Source organism: Choristoneura fumiferana, chromosome 14 (assembly GCF_025370935.1).
Source record: "Choristoneura fumiferana chromosome 14, NRCan_CFum_1, whole genome shotgun sequence".
NCBI lineage: Eukaryota > Metazoa > Arthropoda > Insecta > Lepidoptera > Tortricidae > Choristoneura > Choristoneura fumiferana.
The window spans coordinates 6632691-6644948 of NC_133485.1; the positions used below are offsets into that span (position 1 = coordinate 6632691).

General features: G+C 39.1%; 3 protein-coding genes across 3 annotated transcripts in view; 2 read left to right on the forward strand and 1 right to left on the reverse strand.

Annotated features, from left to right (window-relative positions):
• Nucleotides 1-383: 383 nt before the first annotated feature.
• amx (TM2 domain-containing protein 3 almondex) lies at nt 384-5577 on the forward strand. Its single transcript, XM_074097310.1, is given in 5 exon segments — nt 384-628; nt 700-935; nt 1045-1123; nt 1126-1165; nt 5201-5577. Coding segments are annotated over 5 exon segments (732 nt in total). The 5' UTR covers nt 384-531; the 3' UTR covers nt 5481-5577.
• A 1447-nt stretch (nt 5578-7024) lies between these two features.
• Irbp (Inverted repeat-binding protein) lies at nt 7025-9247 on the reverse strand. The gene has a single exon (XM_074097306.1). It carries the CDS (start codon nt 8851-8853, stop codon nt 7087-7089), a length of 1767 nt encoding a protein of 588 aa, XP_073953407.1. The 5' UTR covers nt 8854-9247; the 3' UTR covers nt 7025-7086.
• Nucleotides 9248-10318: 1071 nt separating this feature from the next.
• Galphao (G protein alpha o subunit) overlaps nt 10319-12258 on the forward strand; it is a 56580-nt gene continuing 54640 nt past the window's right edge. Inside the window, exon 1 of the mRNA XM_074097308.1 lies at nt 10319-10774. Within this exon, the coding sequence (XP_073953409.1) occupies nt 10657-10774 (118 nt within the window). The 5' untranslated portion in view covers nt 10319-10656. The remainder of the gene's footprint in view (nt 10775-12258) is intronic.

Sequence of the window (12258 nt, forward strand, 5' to 3'; positions counted from 1 at the left end):
TGATTCTGAGTTCTGTGCGCATTTTTACGCTGGCTAAATTTTTGTGGAGCAAAAGTGCAGGCTGCATTAGTTTCTCTCGGATTTTACTGTGTCTTAAATAGACCGGCTATTCCTACTCCTACATGCTGGCATCACGTTCCTTTACGCACAAGCACAATTAGTAATTAATACTGACTCACGATGAAGGGTGTCTGCTGCGTAAAGGCTGCGTGGCGTGCTGTTTCATTTCATGTCATTTAATTAACAGGGCAGCTCACCCGCCTCACGCTAAAGTCACTCGTATTTATATTAATTATTATTTTGAAATTTTGCGATGATGATGGATAACTTTGTATTTTTGAGAAAAAAAATTGAAACTTCTTTTCTAACGTAAGAATAACTTGTTTGTCAAACTGACATTATTTTGACAGTCACAACAGACAGACCAAAGACAGACGGAAGAAATTAATGAAAGAAAGACTTTCTGTATTCATTTAACAAGCAGTCCTAATGTAAAATTGTGTTATTTACATCGTAAAATGTAATCACAGCATGATGCCACGAATAACACCTGTAAAGATAACTCTACGAGACTGTTTCATTTTAGTTCTGCTAGTTATTTTCAATACCATTCACATAACAGACATGGGTAAGTTTGATTTAGTCAATCTAATATTATTTTTATTTGTTTTAGTACTTACGTTTTTGTAAAAATTTCAGCTAATAACAATAATATGGAGCCGCCGTTTCCTAGCAAAGAGAATAAGCTGAAAGATACCAACGACAAGGGTCTTAGTTTTAGCGCGAATGAAGAATACGTAAAAAGTTGTCCGACCACTGACCAGGAGTGTTCGACGCTGCAGTACCCTTGTATCGAATGTGATCGGAGCATTGATTGCCGATATGGAGGCATGTACAACTACTCCTGCAATGTGAAGCCTTTCATATCTTGTACTGTAAGTTTTATTCCATAATGTACTATACAAATACAGTTTTCCTTATTAGCTTTATCTTATTTACCTCTTTTTAATCGTATCTAAATGCTCGTAACTGTTTTTTTTGTAGGGTTTGAAGACATTCAACCGAACAGCAATGTGTCGGTTTTGCTACCAGACTGAAAAATGGGAACACCGATGTGACCAAAAGCCAACTGCAACTCTCTCGCATCGCCACTGAAGTTCTACGCGTCAGTACCATATTTTTACTATAATAATAGTCTATATCATTTAAATTTATCCACTTTTTAGAAGCAGTGCGTGGCGTTATCTTCAAAAGGTACCTTTTTGTCGGTATTGAGTTATTGCATCCCCATAATCGTACATACAAGCTATCGAACCATGTAAGAAACATGCATGTAGGTTTAATAGATATTTTTTTAAAAAATGTTGAAGCTCAAAAGCCAGAAAAGGAGATTATGAGAAAATTGAATTAAACTTATACACCCAATAAAAGTATGTTATTGTTGGAATACATAGATGACATGCTATTTGAGGAGTAGATTGTACGGGTTTCAGGTTTCAAGAACATATTTGTAATTGGACAACGGTTTTCTATAGTTTACCTTGCCAAAGTGCATAAAGTAAAAAAAAAAGGTTGATGGATTTTTTACATTTTTTCTATTTATAGTATATTTCCATTGGATTTTATCGAAGGAAAAAAATTATGCGTAATTGGACACTAAATAAGAACTACTATTATTATAATACTTGTTGAATAACGTTGTTTATTATATAAAAAAAATACTTTAACAAAAATAACTTTGTTGTTTACAAATGTAATTAAACAGTCAAAATCAACAAACTTTTTATTTTAGTACGCTAAAACATACCAAATGAGACCAAATTAACTCAACAAATCTTAAAAAACTAGTTTTTTCAATCTCAAAATTCAAGGTAAAGTTTAGTAAAAAAGTTGTACAATCACTATATATTTTCTAAAAGGTACCTTATCGTCGGTGGTAAAATATTTAGTGATTATGAAGTGATATCATTTGAAAACGCTAATAACTTACGATTAATTTTAATAGTCTTAATAAGAACACTGTAGTATTAAAACTCTTACAAAAACCTATAATTTTGTCTCAACACACTAAATGATTAACGTATTTGAAAAGGTACCTTATTGTCGGTCGTAAAATGTTTAGTGACATAGTTAAGAATAAGATCTAAAAAATGCTTTTGATTTGTAGTTGTAACTATTAATCGTTATTATTATTACTATAAATCAACCTCTAAAGACCAGCAGGTGGTAGGACCTTGTGCAAGGTCCGCCCGATTGCTACCACCATCTTGCTCGCTAATCCTGCCGTGAATAGCAGTGCTTGCATTGTTGTGTTTCGGCGTGGAGAGTAAGACAGCCGGTGAAATTACTGGCATTTGAGGTATCCCATCTTAGGCCTCTAGGTTGGCAACGCATCTGCAATCCCCCTGGTGTTGCAGGTGTCTAAGGGCGGTGGTAATCTCTTACAATCAGGTGACCCACTTGCTCGTTTGCCATCCAGTCGAATAAAAAAAAGTCAAATTGGCGTAAATCGTCAATAAGGGCCTTATCACACTAGCGATTCGCGGGAGAGTTGAAAGCGAGGCAAGCGAGGCGCTGCGAGCGTATAACGATTTCGCCGCAAGCGCGCAACGATGTCGCTGCTGCGAGCGCATGGCGAGTTCGCTGCTTTAGCGCCAAAAACGCCATATTGTAGACTTTCGTATAATAATAATAGGGCGTCTTCGGCGCTAACGCAGCGAACTCGCAGCGACATCGTTGCGCGCTCGCGGCGATATCGTTTCATGCTCGCGGTGAAATCGTTACGCGCTCGAAGCGAACTCGCTGCGCGCTCACCTCGCTTTCAACTCGTCGCAAATCGCTAGTGTAATAAGGGCTAACTGGCTACCGCTTAAGGGTGGCCAGTTATTGATGATTTACCTTACTCTAATTAAACGCATTTTATGATGATTCTTGACGTTTTTTACGCGCCGACAAGCACCGCAATGGGCCCGCGTGGGAACTAATGCCAAGCTCTCTCATTCTGAGAGAGGCCTGTGCCCAGCAGTGGACGTATAGGCTAGGATGATGATAATGATGATGACGCTCGACAAGTACCGACGTCCGACACGTCTTCCAAACCGATACGAGCGCACAGAAAGCATTCAAGAGCGGCACCGACAATAAGGTACCTTTCTTACTAAACTTTAAGGAATGTTTTAACTCAAAAATCGATTTAAAAACTTGTGTCTCTGTCAAATTAAAATTTAGACCCTGCTTATTAATATAGAGTAAAAAAAGAAAAAATGATTTTTTCGACATTTTACTTCAAGCGCGATTATCTCGGAAACTAGAACGACAACAAGGTACCTTTACCAGATAACGCCACATATACAGTCAAAACTATTTATCCAAGAGTAGTATATAATATACGGGGAAAAGAGGCCCTCTCTCGTGCTCATTCATGCAACTGTTTAAGCGCCGTCTGCTTCTAACTAGTACCATTGATGTATATATCCATCCATACGCTATAGCTATTAATAGTCACAGGTATTCTTTTACTTTACTGGATTTGCTTCCCAGCTCAAACCACATAAAACTAAAAACAGGGCTGCAAAGAGAAGTGAGACCGTTGAATTCAGTCTTCTTAAGTTTAACCAGCCTCAATTTTCCGTTTGCAGCACTGTCTTTTACTTTTTATGTGGACGATGTGCACGAGTTTCGATTGCAACGTAGCCATCTTGTTCCTTGTTGAGCGCGAATAGACACCTGGCCTGACATAGAGGGTTGCTACACAAAAAATATTTTGTAACGACTGAGCGGATACAATTATGTGACTTTTATATTAGAAATTACAATACGATTGTCAATTTCGAAAATAAAGTTCATTTTTGCGGTAATTATCAACGACAAAATATTTTTTAATAAATAAAATTTTGTGATCTCAAGCTTTCAGTGACATCTATCTGAAACAAACGACAACAATCTGTTTTATTTTATTTTGGTTAGATAAAGGAGATGGCGGCGCTATCGACATGAATTAGTACGGTATAGGCGACTGTCCCCCCCTGTATTTATCCACTTGACAGTCCGGAGTGCGCGACCGATACGCCTCAAACCGTCCGGGTTTTTTATCGACGGATGCAACGCGCCGCGCATCCACAATGTTTGAACTACAAGGTTTTGAATAAAGAAAAAAACTGTGATGTTAATTAATGTTTACTCATTCAAGTACTATTTATATAATAATAGCTTATAATACGAGATTTGTGCACAAATCAAGGTTAAACTTTATGACACTAAAGTATCCACGGACGGCTTGAAGCATTTTGGTTGTGGATACCATGGTATTGTCAGACTGTCAAGTGGTTATAGCAATATAACAACAACCAAGTCCCAACATGATCTTCTATATAGGTACCAAAATTACACTGGTTATAACAACCAACCAAATATTGATGTCCCTTCAGGCCACTTTTAGATGTAGGTCTATTGTTTCACCAGATAATGGACCTTTTTTTTTGCCAGACTTGCGATGTTGTATGGCTTACAATGAATTTATGTACATGCACCGGACACTTTGTTGCGCGACTTAGCCATACAACACCGCAAGTCTGGCCAAAAAAAACGGTCCGTTATCCTGTGAAACAACAGACATATAAAAGTGGCCTGATGCCTCAATATCCCTATAAACAGTTTTGACTGCACTATTTTTATGGTTCCGTACCTTGAAAGGAAAAACCGGAACCCTTATAGGATCACTTTGTTGTCCGTCCGTCTGGCTTTCAAGACCCTTTTTCTCAGGAATGCGTGGAGGTATCAAGCTGAAATTGATATTGAATACTAATATCTGCGGTCTCTTCAAGCCTTGAAAAAATCAAACTTAAGTCAATGTCAAAAAGTTACAGTCATTAAACAACGTGATTCCATGAAAATTGCCGTGCACTGAAAACCTATAGGGTACTTCCAGTTGTCCTAGAAACTTTTTTTTTTTAATCTTGATTTTTTATGTGTGTCTGTAAATATCAAAGACCAATATAATCTGACCCCACACTGCATACGTTTTGCTTAGGAGCACACTGGAACTGGATGTATTAAATCACTCAGAAAAAGCGGGAAATATTTTCAACACACAATTCCCTATAAATGTGTACGGAACCCTCGGTGCGCGAGTCCAACTCGCACTTGCCCGGTTTTTTCATTGTTCACTCAATCAATTGATCATCTAAATTTTTATTTTCAGAACAAACTGTACTGTCTCTGATGACATAATCTGTCTTGGAAAGAGGAGATTTTTAAAGAAAATTCGTTGCTCATGGACAGGAGGTACCCGTTGGGGCACGGCCCTGATTCTCGCCTTAACTCTTGGTGGGTTTGGGGCTGACCGGTTTTACTTGGGACATTGGCAAGAAGGCATCGGAAAACTGTTCAGCTTTGGAGGCCTTGGAGTATGGACTCTGGTTGATGCATTGCTTATAGGTATTCATCATTTAGGCCCAGCTGATGGCTCAGTGTATATTTAAAAACTTTGTAGACTAAGAGTAAATGTCTGATTATAGTGAATCTGAATAAATGGTAATTTAGTGTAATCTTATTTATTATTATAATAATTTCGTTAGATTGATGTTTTTTTTATTTTATTTTTGTCAAAGGTTTATTTTATGTTTTTTAAGTGTTTGAAATTTATAATAATAGCATATAGTTTAGTGTTTTACAAAAAATATTGTTTTTTGTTCAGTCAGCCATTAATTTATGTATACCAAGATGTCAATAATATCTATACACCTTTATGCCACTAACCATAAGGTCAATATATACACATATTTAACACCATGGCTGATAATTTTATACTTAACACACAAGATTTGGCAGGCACAATCCTAGATGATGCACTAAGAAAGGATTTTCCATAGTTCCAACAGAAAAGTGGATGGATTAGAACATGAAACTACCGTGACACTCACTCATTTGATATGATAACAACAACAATAACTCACGTCTGGAATTAGCTCGACATGTTTCGGGCTAATCCATAGCCCTTCTTCTGGGAGCAACGTGACTCGGCGGCTGCTGCAACACGCACACTAAGAGCGGGTCATAGTCATGTCATAGCTTACTTTTTCTTATACAGGGCCATTGCTGTGGGTTAAAGCCAGATAATTATTGAAGTCATTAGACTCTGAGGCTATTTTAGATTGTTTGCAAAAATAATTTGGTTAGTCAATCATCACTTGCCTTTTTTTATTTTTTTTATTCGACTGGATGGAAAACGAGCAAGTGGGTCTCCTGATGGTAAGAGATCACAACCGCCCATAAACATCTGCAACACCAGGGGTATTGCAGATGCGTTGCCAACCTAGAGGCCTTAGATAGGATACCTCAAGTGGCAGTAATTTCACCAGCTGTCTTACTCTCCACGCCGAAACACAACAGTGCAAGCACTGCTGCTTCACGGCAGGATATGAGAAAGATGGTGGTAGCAATCCGGGTGGACCTTGCACAAGGTCCTACCAACTGCTTTCTTTGTTAATCTCTTGGTTAGATGAAAAAGATCCCATTTTAGAGATAGCCAATGCGCAATGAAGTGAAACACGAACTTTATTTGTTGTAATACGAAATCATGTACGTAATAATATTTTTTTAACCCCCAACGCAAAAAGAAGGGTGTTATGGGTGGATCGATTTGAATGCGGTTTTTTTTATTTGAATCAGGTTTTCTAGCAATACTTCTTAAACATGTTCATCAAAATCGGTATAGCTGTTTTTGAGATATTGAACTTTGAAGTTACAAAGTCAGGGGTTTTCCAACTTTTTGTTGGTTAGGCTATAGGTAAGGTATAAAGTTGCGCTTTTATTCAGATTGAGTGGAGCAGACATGGAGAATCAAGCAATAATATTAATTGAAATAACAGAGGAGTTAATATTTTAGTGTTTGAAATTGACATGTCGCCCCATATGACTATTATATACATATTGTGTAAAAAAATGTAATTGATTGATTCTGGATGTCTTCCCTCAGTCTGTCACAATAAAAACATCCCCTTAATGAGCAGAAATAAGTTGAAAAACCATTTTATGATAGAAATGTATTATACCAAAATATACCTCTTATAAAAAAAAAAGTATGAATCAATCATCAGCATAATATTGATACACTAACTCAACAAGTTCATCTTTCTTCAATCCAGTAAGAGCTTTAGTATTTCTTGTCGACTTCAAAAGATCTCTTAATTCTTTAACTGTGTAACGATCAACTTCTTTATTACTAACTCTTTGCTTAAATATAGCATCTGCATCCAAACCATTTTCCTCAGTTCGGGCTTTTTTGCTCCAAACTCCTGAACTAGTAGCCGTTCCAGCTCTTTTTGAAGCAGTAGGCCCAAACGGACCAAATATTTCTTCAAACAAATCCGCCTTTAAATCTTCAAATACTTTAGGATCTCTTTTAGTTGTGTCCACAAATGGTTCAACATCATCCTCATTTAAAGCAATAGCTTCAATAGCTCTGTATGTAGACTGTGTCTTAGGGTTTTCAAATAAGTTGGAATTATAATCAAACTTGAGTGTTTCCAAGATGTCTCTCATGACAGATTTGTCAGCAGTAGATGTTTTGGTCTCTTCCTCTTCTGGAACAGGAACTTCTCTGACATTTTCAATAAACGGTAGTTGAATGACATCAAAGCCCATTTCTACATCTTGACCTAATGGTGATGAACATGGCGACAAGGCAACAATCTTTGGCCTGGCATTCACCCTTGTGCATAATACACAAATTGCAACCATTGATGTTTCTATACAAGCTTGATGCAAAGCTCTAAATGCTACTGTAGAACCCTCTATAACACTTTCATTTGGAAATAAAAAGTGGCATGGTTTCAGATACCATTTTTCTTTGCATAGTATATGAGAAGGTTTAAATCCTAGTAATTTCATCATTGGTGGTCCAAATGGATTTTTTAATGATTTCATTTCATTATCTGTAAATTCTACTCTTTCACCACCATACTCTTGGTAGTGCAGTAACTCAGATTTCAGCAATGGCACCTGTATTGTTCCATCATTGTCTACATCCATTTCCTCAACAGTATCAGGCCTATGAGATACTTTCACAGCTTTAGTAACACTTGTAACTATGGCATTGTCTTCACGATTCAGATTTGTTCTCTTTTGATATTGCCCTTGACTTTTTATTAAATTATAAACTCCTACACCAATAGCAAGTCCATTCCCAATCTCTAAGCTCAGTTTAGCAACAGCAAGGTGCCTGTCAGTCTGCTGATGCATCAACAGTTCTATTTCCTTAGGATCCCAAACAGTTCTGGGAATAACTGCACCCCTGCCTTTGTTAGCCTCAGATAGAAAGTTTTCATAGAATTCGTCAATTTCATAATCTGATTGAGAGATGTTCAAAAATTTAATTTCAATATTGTTGTCTACTAAATCATGAACTGTTTGAATTGTGGGCAGTTGGTCTGATTGTATTGGGGGAGTGTCGAGTCTTGTTAACAGTAAAACTGTGGAAGAAGAAAGCAGTTTCTTGCAGCTTGAAAACATTTTACTGCAGTGCGGCAGTACATCAGACATTTTGAATTCCTTGGCTTGTTTGAACGAGGAGATATCCAATTCGCGCAGTTTTTTAAATTCTTCTAAAGAAGGGGTATTCAGCGGGCATACATCGTGGAAGCTTTCTTTACCAGAATTATCCACCCCGTATAAGCAAACTCCTACATGATTGGAATTTGCCAATCTTAGATTCTGTCTGATAAGACGACTCGTCGCTGCAAGTGCAGCTTCTGCTGTCTGCTGTTGTAAAGGATCGTAGATATTTATAAGCACTACGCAAGCTGGCACTCCTTTCCAAGAAGGAGTGTTTTCCATTTCTTCATCAGAATCCATGGTTAATTGTTTATATGGAGCGGAGGTTGTTTGAGAATAATTTATTTATTTATTTATTCCTCTTAATGGCGGCCATAAGGCTTGGGCCAATGTCAGTTTAATTAAAGATAAATATAATAATAATTAATAATATAATAATTTATTTACCTTGGCTCGTTTTGTTTTTATCGGTTTCACTCAACACAAAGGAAGGAAACGTCAACTCAACTGTCAATTTGTCAAATTTATTATACATATATATAACACGACCAAGCTAAGTTTTCACCCCTTACTCTTACTTAAGAAAGACAGTTAAAAAATTAAAAATTAAACAAATAGGAGACGAAAATTTTGGCATTAGCAGCTTTCATTCTTTGTTGCTGATACGCGTCTTACGAATTTTCGTCTCCTGTTTGTTGAATTTATATTTTTGAACTGCAGGGCTACTACGAAACTCGAAGTTCGTGTCTTGCGGTCTCTCTGACACATAAATTATTTAATACGAGAGCGAGAGGGACCGCACGACACGAACTTCGAGTTTCGGAGTAGCCTGCTGCAGGGCTTCTATGAAACTCAAAGAGCGTGACGCGCGGTCTCTCTGACACTTAAACTAATAAATATGAGAGCGAGAGGGACCGCACGACACGAACTTCGTGTTTCGTAGTAGCCCTGCTGTTCTTGTTAAGTTCTTGCGAGGTGCAAAGTTAGCTTGGTCGTGTTCAGTCGTGTTATTAATATAATCAAAGATGAACGTTTTTGACAAAGTTTCAAACAGCTTTGATCTATTCTACTTGGCTCTAGAAATGTTTCCCCTCGATAATGCCGAGAATTCAAATTTCATAATGTGAATTTATTTAAATAATTTGAGATTATAATAATACATTAATAGCAACGACTCCGTAGCCTCTAAATATATTTGACTTAGAATTCACTTAATTTTACTTGACAGACATAAAAGTTATCGTCGCCTTGCAACCTTGCACAACCTTGCACGGTATAGATTAATGAAACCAGCGGGAAATTTCAATTTTCTCAGAGCCCGAGCACGGTGTACACTTATACAGAGTGGTTCTCTCTAGAATCCATTCGGGTACCAACACCAACCAATTTTTTTTTTCTCGATTATAGGCAGGATTTGCCAGATTACCTGTTGGTTTTCTTTCCATTTTTATATCTAATTAGTGATTAACAGTATAATATTAGTATTTGCTGTTTATTTTCAGCTAGCTGCAGTTATTAAAAATTGCTCTGGCCTGAATCGCTAGCTCAGCGTAGCGATACCTACATTTAATGTAGGCTGTGATGTAGGTAATTATTCCTATTAATGTAGTAATACATAAATCGAATTGACGGTAGAAGCAACGAGTTATTAACTCTATCGATTAAGTTTATTTAACTGCACGCGGCAGAAGCAAATTGCATGCCTTTTGTTTTGTGAATAACGCGAGAGCTTGTGATAGGTATTACAAGGTTGACGTGGAGTGTAATTAGTGTGTCAGGGAGGCACCGGGTGGCGGAGGCGGCGGCGCGAGCGTGCGCAGAGCCGGCGGCGCGGCAGGGTGCGCGTCCGTCATTCGTTCGCGGGCCCACGCCGCGGCGCCACCTCGAACCCTCACCCGTCCTCAGCGCTCTGCTGCCAGTGCCGGGTCGCTGCGGTGCCGGTGTTCCAACGTGCTCCGGGCGCGAGGTGTCCCGTCGGTGCCGGTGCGCGTGCGCGAGCGAAAGCGCGCGCGGCGCGGCCCCCTGCGCGCGACGACGGGCCGCGAGCATGCGAGGAGCACGGCGCTGCCGCGCGTAGCGAGCCAGGCCGTGCGCGCCATCGCCATGGGCTGCGCTTCGTCCGCCGAGGAGCGCGCCGCCATCGCGCGCAGCAAGCTCATCGAGAGAAACCTCAAGGAAGATGGCGTCCAGGCCGCGAAGGACATCAAGCTGCTGCTCCTCGGTGGGTCTTCCTCTGTCCCTCTCTAGCCAACCGTGCGCGCGCACGCCCCGGCCTCTATTGACTGCGCCGGCACGCTCCGGCACTTCAGGGACGTACGATGACGTTGTATTTACATTATTACAGCATATCATTTTCAATAACTGAAATTAATGGCCGTGGATGCTGTATGTAAAGCAATATGGTTTTTTTTTTATTCAACTGGATGGCAAACGAGCAAGTGGGTCTCCTAATGGTAAGAGATCACCACCGCCCATAAACATAGTCTGCAACAACAGGGGTATTGCAGATGCGTTGCCAAACTAGAGGCCTAAGAGGGTATATGTTTATGGTAAAGTATGTATAAATCTACGATCACAGGTGCGACAAGGATTGGACTGTACAGTATTGAGCAAAATTTCGTTTTTTATGCTGACTGTTGCTGCTCAGCCTCTGATGACTTTTACAACTTAGGTACCGCGGCGGAAAGAGGCTTAGAGCGAGCTGCCAGACGGTGGTTCTACCAAACTTTCTGTCGCGTCAAATCCATAATTATATATCAAATTTCTTCTTGATATTTTCGCTGGACCGACTATATAGAGCATTGGGCGGCGGCTCTCAAACTTTTTTTTGTGACGGGACCCTTTTGGAACACTAAATATTTGTGGGAGCCACAACAGTCTAAAGTTGACATTAACATTTTGATTTAATGTAAGGTTGAACTCTGCAACCTCACATTGCAGAACACTAAGTATTTGTTTTGTATGGCAGTACATTTGTCAATCCCCTTCAGAAGTTTCGAGAAGCCCCATGGGTCCACGGAGTTCACTTTGAGAAGCTTCACTGGGGACTGACTGCTTCTACGTAGGTTGTATATGTAATAAATAAGATAGTACTTATAAGTAGGAAGCTTCAAGGCACACGTTAACCACACCAACAGGTTATCAATTTATTGATCTTCAAGGAAAGCTCGGATGTCAACCTCATCGTAGCGGTAAGGATTACATTCAGTAATGTGATGCGCAGATTATGATAATACACTCATCTAGTGCCTAGGGATATTGTTTTCTCCCTGGACAGATTTGAACATATCAATATAGGTAGGCATATCACTACGGACTGAGTCAAAACATCAAATTTATCTGGGGATAAAGAGTACCCACAAGACTATTTTCATGTGTGCATAAAAAGTCGGCTAAGTGTGATTGTAAGCGCACTGAGGGTAAGGTACCTACAAAGTGTAAAAATTTAATTACTAATTATAGTTAGGTATAGGCACTTTTTTATCAACTTGACTTATTCGCTACCCGTTCCTTAGAAAATAGTGCTAATACACAGCAACATAACACACAGACACAAAACACCGGCGTCTCGCAAGAAGGTGCACTTGCACCGCTCTGGCATAAAGACGAGATGATGTGATGCTGAATACCTAGATACAGACGGAAAAAAAAGACTATAGAGTACATTGTATTGCAGATGCAAAATTCAAAGGCACGGAACCCTAG